Here is a 10,217-nt window from a genome sequence, read left to right on the forward strand (position 1 = left end):
CCCCCCCCCCGGCCCCGCCCGCACCTGGTACTCGGCCTCCATGGAGCCGTTGCCCGGCGCGCGCTGGTAGAAGCACTCGCGCCGCCCGGCGGGCAGCAGGAAGGTGAACTCGGCGTCCTGCGGCGGGGGCGGGGCCGGGGGCAGCGCGGCGCGCGAGCCCCCCCCCCGGGCCCCAGCAGCAGCAGCAGCAGCCGCCAGCCCAGCGCGCGCCAGGCGGCCGCCATCATCCGGGCACCTGAGCGGCGGCAGCCGAGCCCCGCCCCGCGCCGCGCGCCGCGCGCGCTGATTGGCCGCTGGGGCCGCTCAGGGCGCGGAGAGCGGGCGGGGAGGGCCCCGCCGGCCGCGGCGTGGGGCAGAGGTGGCCGCGCTAAAAGCCTGATCCGGGGGCAAACGGGCGCCGCAGCCCCCCACGCGGCAGAAGCCTGCCCCTGGGCAAGGGCCCCGCGGCTGACCCTAGGGAAAGACATGAGCGAACAAGCGCAGGCGGGTCTGTCAGGCAGTTGTGTAGACACCTAAAGACGGTCAAGCCGGCCTTCGGGGGGGTCTTTGCGGCTCTGAAGGAGGGATTGGCCCAGGCATGTCCCACCCTCTGCAGTATCGGATTAGCTCATTGGTCCAGCCAGCCTGACCATCCGGCAGTATCCGAACGGTGCGTTGGCCTCTGCCAGTATCAGCTCAGGCCATTGGTCCTGCCCAGCATCCCGGCCCATGAGCCCATTGGTCCATCTAGCCCCCCAGTTCATGAGCTCATTGGTCCATTTAGCCCAGTGTCCCCAGCCTGTCAGCCCATTGGTCCCCCACAGCCCCTGCAGTGGCCAATCTCTGATGAGGCTACAGAGGGAACCAAACTCCCATAATGCACCTGGCCAAGAGGTCAATGCTCAGGGCCAGGGCCAGGGCTGGTGGATGGAGAGGGTGGGCAGGGCAGGGCAGCAGAGCCGGTCCCTAGGCAGGCCTGGGAGCGCGGCTGGGGCCAGACAGGCAGATGGCGCCTGGCCTTTGACTGCCCCTTTGCGGGTGGGGCACGGTCAGGGAGCAGAACTCTGGAGGGGTATCGCCTGTGGGAATCTCCCATCATGCTCCGCTCCAGGAGGATGGGCTCAGACAGGAAGGGCTGCTTGGCTTGGCTTGTGGGTTAAGACACTGGGCTGGGACCCAGGAGATTTTGGTTTCAATGCTCAGCCCTGCTACAGACTCCCCTGTGTGAGTCACTTCATCAGAGAATGAGCCCTTCCCTGCCTCACAGGGCTGCTGGGAAGATCAATATTTTCATGGGGCTCAGAAGCCGTAAGGAGGGGGCCGGATAAGGACCTTGCTAGGCAGAGGGGGGAAGTGATATTTTTCTATCAGCCCTGCTCCCCTCTCACCGTGTAACGGAACTGGAAGGAGGGGGCTGGGACAGAGCCCTGACGGAGTCCATCTTGCTGCTGCGACGAACAAGAAGCAGCCGCCGGTATCCAAGGGACACAGATGAACTTTCGGTCACAATAATTTGGTGTCTCATGAGTGTGGCCGTCAGAGATCCTCCACAGAATAAGGCTGGCTGGAAACCACGTATGAACTGCCATAGGCACAAGCAAGGCTGATTAGTCTTTAAGGTGCCACCAGACTCCTTGTTGTTTAAGCAAGGCTGATGTCTGCCTAGTAGGGGGCTGTGATGGACACGAGCTCCACACACCGCTTGTGTGTACACATGCTATCTACCCATGCATAAACAGCACTCATGCAAACAACACTTGAACACACAAATTTACATGTGATGGCTACTATCTTGGCCAACATACCGAAGACTGAACAGGGAACTTTGTGAGTTTCTACAATTTAAGCTAAAGAGCCAAGCTCTCGGGCTGAGAGCTCTAAGAGACGCACACCCTCTGGGTTGGGCGCAGAGGGAGAATTCATAACACACATGCACACACAAGACCATGTGCAGGTACAGATACATGTGCATCATCGCACCTCTGATATTCAGCGAGTGCATTTCTACCTGTGCTTGTTCGTTCTACTTGTCTCCACTGCTAACCTTCAACTGGGGCGTCTTCCCTTTCAGCTCGTCATGAGGTTATTCATCATTTCCTGTCAAAGTGTTGTGCAAGCAGTGCTGTGTCCCACTTCAGTAATGGGGGAAGTGATTCCCATATAACTTGTAAAGTATTTGGAGATTTAGAGAAATATAAATGGGTCTTAGCCTTGGCCTGAAAGCTGCAGTCCATTGATGTACGGTAAGATCACAGGAAACTGTCACAAGATTTAGGGCCTGAGTGAGATCTTAGTTTTGCTTGCTGTAAATCTGGAGTAACTCCATTGACTTTACACTTGAGGTCACTGGGCCTGGCTCTCAGTAACGCTGATGAAGTCAGTGGAATCACACCAGTATCAGATTGGCGTGAGAAGAGAATTGTGCATGTAATTACACCAGGGCTGAGGTCGCTGGCAGTCTCAGCCCTTTGGCTTTTATGTGAGGCTTTACATTCTCGTTGCCATAGGAAAAGGAAGAAAAGCCCTTTTACGTTCCGGGACGTTCCGTAATTTCCTCCCGAGATGGTGAAATTCCATCTTGGGCAAAACTTCCTTCTCCTTTCCGGGTACTTCTAGCTAGGAACTTTCCATGCATGTTGGGCTCCTACTGTCTAGTCACCAAAGACCCAGGACGCTCAGCAGAAAGATGAGCCTGAGGATTCTCTTTCTCTTAGCTGGTATGTTTTCTTCCCCTCTGTTTAAACTGTATTGGAAGCTTTCCCTCTGAGTGTTCCTCCAGGACGAGGGACCTGAAGAAGCTCATGCTGTATCGTATGGCTGAGGCCAGTTATAGATGGGAGGTGAGGGGAATAAGTGACCAATGATTTGGTAACTGAAGGGCATGGGGGCTGGGCTTTATCTCCAGATGGGATTTCAGCAGGAAAATGGAGGGAGCTGTCAATGCAGCGGAGTCATGTTTACACCCATTTGAGCCTTTGGGTCAAATTTGTCCCTGGCATAAACTTTGGAGGGCTCCAGCCCCAGCCCAAACGTCTACACTGCAATTGTTAGCCCTGCAGCCCAGCCCCGGCGCCACAGGGGTTTTATTGCAGTGGGGACGTGCCCTCTGAGGCCTCTTTCGGAGAGCTGTGGATCAACTCCTGGGTGTTTCCTGAAGCTGGCGCTGCTGTGCTTCCCTGTGTCCCCAGGGGCAGGCAGGGCAGAAGCTGGCATTGCCACAGCCCATGCTGTCCCCAGTGGGCAGGACAGGAGCCCGTCCTGTGGTGTGCAGAAAGCTGCCAGTCTACCTTGCATCATGACTTCGCTCCATCTTCCCCTGGCTATTCCAGGCTCGTTGGCAGGTCCCAGCCTAACTCCCGCCCCACTTTTTTACTTGGACGTGTCTTCCGACCCCCCTGCCCGAGGAGACTCCGCCCGGCTCGTCTGCATCGCGCCGAGTGCCTACGTGGAGAGCGAGTTCTGGTTGCTGAAGACGGACCTGGCTCAGCCTGTACAGATGCTGTTTGCCTCGGAGGCCCAGCACCAAGTCACCTTCATCCTGGGGAACGTCACCGGGAAGGATGCCGGGCAGTACCGCTGCCAGTACCGCCGCTACAACGGGAGTGCCTGGCAGATGTCAAAGTTCAGCAATGTGGTGGAGATTGTGGTGGCAGGTAAAGGGCTTTTAGATCTGAAGGAACCTGGCTGAGCTGAGGAGAGAGCGGGGGAGTGTGGGCAAGTGTAGTGCAGTTCTTCCTCCCCCCCCCCCCCCGAGCTCTGCCCGCGCCCCTCCGTCCTGAGCCAGCCCTGGGTTCCCTCGACCTCCCCCAGCTCCGTTGATGCCTCTCAGCCCTCCAGTGCTCTTCCAGTCTTACTCTGCTGGGGCGAAAGGTTGGTGCACCAAGCCAGCTAGTCCAACTCAAAGCTGCTGGCCGAGGCTGAGCTGAAGAGTTTGTGAGGCAGGTCAGGTGCCTTCCTGGTGGTGAGAGCAGGGAGCTGCATGGTGAAAGGTACCAAGGGCGGCTTGGGTGTCAGACTTCTGGGCTCTGATCCTGGTTCTGGGAGAGATTTTGGTTTAGCTAGCGCGTGAGGCTGAGATAGGACTCCTGGGTTTCCTTCCCAGTACTGGGTGGGAGTGGGGCCTCGTGGGTCAAACAGGAGGGCTGACCGTGGATCCCGTCCTGGCTGGAGGAGGGAGTGGGGTCTAGTCTTCAGAGCAGGATGTGGGTCGGCAGGACTCCTGCGGCCTGATCTTGACTCCGCAAACCGGTGTGAATAAAGCAACTTTTCAAACTGTCTCCTCCTTTCTTTTCCATTGAAAATCTGTCAACATCCCCTCCCCCAGCAACTCCGACTGCTCCTCCCCCAGCTTCCACGGCTGCTCCAGAAGGTAAGGGCAAGGACCGAGGGAGGCAGGGAATCTGCCAGGGCTTGGGAAACAAGACTACAGCTCCGAGCCGGGGTTGGGGGAGAACCATGGGGAAGGCCATGGTTTGACGGAGATTGGGGGGCGCTCACCCTGTTCCAAAGCTGCCCACTTGCAGGTACAGTCTGGTGCTCGGAGTGGGGAGGGCTGTGTGGGGTCCCTTTGGTGTCTGAAAAGGGCCAGGTAACGCCAGCTGTTTCTCTGCATTGTCCAGGTTCCCCGTGGCTGCTCCCTGTGACCCTCAGCGTGGCTGGAGCTTTGCTTCTGACCGTGGGCCTAGTGGTAGCAGTTGTGGCAGTCAGGCGAGGTACGAGGAGGGCAGAAGCTGGGTCCTGGACTGCCTGTGATAAGCTATAGAGGTCACCTGTAGCTCGGCTGGTGTGGCAGGGTGTTGTTATACCGCAGGGGACTGGGACTCAGGACTCCTGGGTCCTGATCCTGGCTTTGCCACTGGGTGTGTCCTGGCCAAGTCATTGATGACAGTAATTTTCCAAAGGGTCCACTAGCCAACTAGACCCCCCCTAGGCTGATACACAGAATTGCTGAGAACCCACCACTCCCATTCATCTCAATTGGAGACATGGGAGCTGAGCAGTGCTCTCTCTCTCTCTCTCTCTCTCTTCCATCCACCCCCTCTCTATCTATCTATCTATCTCCATCCACCCCCTCTCTATCTATCTATCTATCTATCTCCATCTACCCCCTCTATCTATCTATCTATCTATCTATCTATCTATCCCTATTCACCTCCTTTCTATCTATCTATCTATCCCCATACACCCTGTGACGTGGCACTTCATATGATTTTATGAAAATATGCTATTAAGTGTGACTATAATGTAACTGGAATATGCTTCATGCAAAAGGTCTCTTGTAAGGTATCATTACAAAGCTTATAATCTACTGCATGTGTTCATCCTATTTGTATGTATGTATCATTCTTGTATCTGAAACTAGAAATATGAAATGTAACTCTGAAGTCCTATTGTAATTATGCAAAGTGTGGGCCATTAATGATGGTTTGGAATCTTAATGGCTCCCGTTAACCAGGACAATTGACTGTAGATGGCTCTGTTTACTTGCAAGCCTTCCTGTGAGTCAGGACGGGAAGAATGAAGGCTTGGGGTCTCCCAGGACATGTGACCATGTCACCTGGTACTGGAATCCATCTTAAACCTGGTGTTTTTCCATTTAGAAGGAGGGGTGGGGACCCAGAGAGACAAAAGATTTTCGTCTTGTGCCAAAGCTGTGAAAGGGGGTGGAACAGAACAAAGGGGGCTGTATTAGGCTTAGACTTGCGTGTTTTGTTTTATTTTGCTTGGTGACTTACTTTGTTCTGTCTATTATTACTTGGAACCACTTAAATCCTACTTTTTATACTTAATAAAATCACTTTTTGCTTATTAATTGACCCAGAATAAGTAATTAATAGCTGGGGGAGCAAACAGCTGTGCATCTCTCTCTATCAGTGTTATAGAGGGCGGACAATTGATGAGTTTACCCTGCATAAGCTTTATACCGAGTACAACGGATTTATTTGGGGTTTGGACCCCATTGGGAACTGGGTATCTGGGTGCTGGAGACAGGAGCACTTTCTAAGCCGTTTTCAGTTAAGTCTGCAGCTTGTGGGGAACGTAGTTCAGACCTGGGTCTGTGTTGCAGCAGGCTGGCATGTCTGGCTCAACAAGGCAGGGTACTGAAGTCCCAAGCTGCCAGGGAAAACGGGCTCAGAGGTAGTCTCAGCACATCAGGTGACAATCCCAAGGGGGTCTCTGTGACCCAGCCCGTCACACACCCATCTATCTATCTATCTATCTTACCCCCAGCACTGCTTTTATGACACCATAACATCTGTTTCCTTTTTACCAGTTAACGCCAGAAGACAACAGCTGAAAAGGTGAGAGACGCTCAGGAAATCTAATGTCACTTGGTGACAGTGGCTCATGTGGCCTAAGGAGAAACTTTCCCCACTTTCAAAAATCATTAAGGAGCATAATTCTCATTGGCTTTCAATGGGATTTAGGTGCCAGAGTGCCCAGATCCCTTCTGAAAATTAGATTTGGGGTCCTAAGTCACTTGGATGCTTTTGTAAATGTCTCCTGAGGCCGGAAGGGGCTGGAGCAGGGCAAAGTGTCCTCGTTAGTTATGGATCTCACTGTGTCTGCTTTGCAGGGATCAGGAATCGTGCTGGACAGAAAGGAACTTTCCCACAACAGGTCTGTGTTAGAGTCAAATACCAAGTGCTTGTGAGGTCAGGGCGACCCCGAGGCGGCCTTGACAGCTGCCAGGAGGAGGCTGCGGGTGACGTGTCTGGAGGTGGAAGGACCAGGAGCCGGGACTCCTGGCTCTGCGGAGGCTTGTGGTCTGCTGGTTCAGTCACTGGGGCCTGGCAGTGTAGGCTCCTGGGTTCACTAACTTGCAAATGAAGTAAGTCAACCTCTCCAAGCCTCTGCAGCATTTCCTGGCAGGTCCTGTCCTCTCCTGCTGGGGGGCATTGCTGTGCACTGGGAAATAGTTGCTATGTTCCACCCCAGAGGCAGTTGACATTGGCAGTCGGCCAAGCGATCCCTTTGGGGTGAGAGGGGCTGCAGGTCTGCGAGGCCTGGCCCCAGTAACGTCACTCCTCTCTCCTTTTGCAGACATGTCGTTCGATAATGGCCTGTTCACCGTCTCAGTGGTAAGTCGTCGCCCGAGGGCTTTGCGGAGAGGGCGTGAGCTGCTATGGGGCACACAGGCTGTTCTCAAGCTGGGCGCGGCTGCTGGGTCCATGGGCGAGTATTTCCCAGGCCAGCAGCTGCCAGGCAGCCCGCTAGTCAGGGGCTGAGCTTGCATTGCAGTGGCATGACGCAGCCGTCTCGCCCGGAGGGTGCAGTTTGCAAAGGATTAATGGTTGATCCCCCATTCCCCCCCTCCCCCAAGCTGAGCCCCCCATAGACCCTTACTTTATCCTCTCTCCCTGTCTCTGCACCCACCTTCCATTTGGCAAGACAATGGACCTGGAAGCCACAGGCAGCCAAGATGCCTACATCTCCCCAGGCTCCAGGAAAAGCCTCCGCTCCACTTCCTCTCTGGGAACCAACAGCTTCAGCACATTCAAGTCCTTGCAATGAGGGCCCGGGTGGAGGCCGGCCCGGGATGCTCCAGCTAGCGACCCCCTGGTCCCGGCCCCGGCCCTTTCCTTAGTCCTTCCTTGGGCTCGGAGTCTCCCCCAGAACAGGGCATCTGCCAGAGGGGCCATTACCGGGGTGCGAGAGGAGAATGAGCTTCAGTTAAGCCTCGTGCCTTGCTGTGCGCCTCCAGGATCACGTGACATGGACACCATGAAAAGACGCCCAGAATCTAGTCTACCTCCCGCACCGTGAGCAGCGTCACCGGCTCAGCCCTAGCAGCTGACTCGATCCCTGGGGCAGATGCTAGAAGCAGGAAGAGCCCAGCTGGGGTTGCATATCTTTGGGGCAGGATTCGTGTGGCTGGCAGTGGATTCTTCCACTGTAGCCAGAACAAAAAGAAGAACAGGAGGACTTGAGGCACCTTAGAGACTAACAAATTTATTAGAGCATAAGCTTTCGTGGACTACACGTAGTCAGAACGACATTCACACCAGCCAGCCAACCCTTTCCACCCCTCCACAATCCCTTTCCTCCAAGCAGCGCTTCCCCAGGATGACCTGACACGGGGGGAGAGCCAAAGACTCCATAAAGTCCACTGCCGTGAAGGCTGTCGTCAGACTATCGTACACGGAAGGCGCTCCTGGATTGCTGTGATGAGCAGCAGCTGTAAACCTGAGATGAACAGAGGATGCACATAGGGATGGATAGGTAGAGGGGTGTGGATGGACGGGTGTGTCTGGGGATGGACATATGGGGACGGATAGATGGGTGGGTGGGAGTGGGGATGGATGGATGGATATGCGGCTGTGTCTGGGAATGGACAGTTGGATTTGCACACCAAACACATTTCATCTGGAATCACCGAGGAGAGAATGAGTGTGGAAGCCCCAAAGGAACTGCTTTCCCGCCTAACTCCCCCCAACTCGAACTCCCTTGTCTTCTGCCTGAGACTTTCACTGAGGGGCTTTGCAGAATGTTTATACGTTTGCTTTTTGTTTCTGTAGGAAGTGAGTGTGGTCTAGCGATTAGACCAGGGAGCCAGGACTCCTGGGTTCTATACCCAGCTTGCGATGTGACCTTAGGAAAGTCTCTTCCCCTCTCTGTGACATAGTTTCCCTATCTGTAAGAGGGATGATAATGACCCCCCCCCCAGGATTGTTTCCCAGCCTCTTTGAAAATATTAAGCACTAAGTGTTACAGTGTCTCCAGCTGCCACTGGAAACTGTAAGGTCATTTTCTGATTCAATAAAGATGTAAATTTGTTGTTGGGGGAGGCATGAACTGTTCTGGAGAATTCTCTGGCTCCTTGTTGATGAGCTGGAGAATGTGTCTTGTCACTACTGCCCTCTCCTGGATGGAATGAGAGCTGTTTGGCTGGGTGTCACAAGCCCTATACTGCTAACAACAAGTGGTGATCCTCTTTTCACTCAGGCAGGATGAGATGATGCATTTGGGACAGAAGGAACTGGGTTTTCACGGTCTGCCGCAGCACGCAGCGTGGCAAGGGCTGTGAAGAGTCGTGTTCCAGAGCCCAAGGTTTAGTTCTTTAAAATCAAATCTCTCTCGCCCTTCACGGTGTGAGCCGCAGCAATGGTGTGTACCTGAGTCTGCAGGCAGCCTGAACCTGCCTCTGAGAGCGGTGAACTGGCCTGTTCACAGTCTCATAGAAACGGGGGGCTGGCAGGGACCTCGAGAGGTCACCTAGTCCAGCCCCTGGCGCTGAGGCAGGACCAAGTAAACATAGACCAGCCCGGACAGGGGTTTGTCCGACCTGTTCTTAAAAACCCACCAATGAGGGGGATTCTCCAGCCTCCCTTGGCAGCCTGTTCCAGAGCGTCACTCCCCTGAGCGTTAGAAGGGTTTTCCTGGCTTCTAACCTCGATTTCCGGTGCTGCAGGTTAAGCCGATTCCTTTTGCCCTCCCCTCGGGGCCCACGGAGAACAGCTGATCCCTGTTCTCCTGACACTAGCTTCAGATACCTGGGCAGGCTAATCATCCCTATGGCTGTTGACTCTGGAGCCTAATGACCACGGTTTGATGTCTGCACTTTTGACTCTCCTGCTCTTGGTGGCCTGTGCTCCCCGGTGCCAGCCCCTGCCTGGCCCCCTCCCCTGGCCCCTGAAGCTCTGCAGCCATCACCCAAGGTGTGGGGGCCATAGGGGGAGTCCTGCTGCATGTGTCCTGCCAGGATTGGCAGCCTGGGCCCTACCGCCAGCAGGGGGTGTTGTGGGCGGGGCCTACTGGAGAGCGGGGCTGGGGCCGGTAGGGGGCAAGGTGGGTGGGGCCTTCCGGCGAGGGGCGGGCAGATAGGGGGCGCTGTGGGCGGGGCCGGTGAAGAGCGGGAGGTGGGGCCGGCCAGGGGGTATTGTGGGCGGGACCAGCGGGGGGCGGGGCGGGGGCCGACAATGGGCCCTGGCCGGCCCCACCTCCCGCTCTTCACCGGCCCCGCCCACAGCGCCCCCTATCTGCCCGCCCCTCGCCGGAAGGCCCCACCCACCTTGCCCCCTACCGGCCCCAGCCCCGCTCTCCAGTAGGCCCCGCCCACAACACCCCCTGCTGGCGGTAGGGCCCAGGCTGCCAATCCTGGCAGGACACATGCAGCAGGACTCCCCCTATGGCCCCCACACCTTGGGTGATGGCTGCAGAGCTTCAGGGGCCAGGGGAGGGGGCCAGGCAGGGGCTGGCACCGGGGAGCACAGGCCACCAAGAGCAGGAGAGTCAAA

The 10,217-nt window shown here is 55.9% G+C and overlaps 2 protein-coding genes across 2 annotated transcripts in view; one reads left to right on the top strand and one right to left on the bottom strand.

Annotated features, from left to right (window-relative positions):
- The window catches only part of TMED1 (transmembrane p24 trafficking protein 1), an 8,669-nt gene extending 6,113 nt beyond the window's left edge, over window positions 1-2,556 (bottom strand). The window contains exons 1-2 of the mRNA XM_034792795.1: window positions 2,511-2,556; window positions 25-293 (exon numbers count right to left, since the gene is read on the bottom strand). Coding sequence (XP_034648686.1) covers window positions 25-293; window positions 2,511-2,556 — 315 coding nt within the window. The remainder of the gene's footprint in view (window positions 1-24; window positions 294-2,510) is intronic.
- On the top strand, window positions 616-8,764 carry C16H19orf38 (chromosome 16 C19orf38 homolog). The gene is made up of 8 exons (XM_034792367.1): window positions 616-2,696; window positions 3,309-3,632; window positions 4,304-4,348; window positions 4,599-4,691; window positions 6,254-6,281; window positions 6,557-6,600; window positions 7,024-7,061; window positions 7,372-8,764. The coding sequence occupies exons 1-8, from the start codon at window positions 2,609-2,611 to the stop codon at window positions 7,492-7,494; spliced, it is 783 nt and encodes a 260-aa protein (XP_034648258.1). The 5' UTR covers window positions 616-2,608; the 3' UTR covers window positions 7,495-8,764.
- The last annotated feature ends 1,453 nt before the right edge of the window (window positions 8,765-10,217 follow it).

Source organism: Trachemys scripta, chromosome 16 (genome assembly GCF_013100865.1).
Source record: "Trachemys scripta elegans isolate TJP31775 chromosome 16, CAS_Tse_1.0, whole genome shotgun sequence".
NCBI classification, from domain to species: Eukaryota; Metazoa; Chordata; order Testudines; family Emydidae; genus Trachemys; species Trachemys scripta.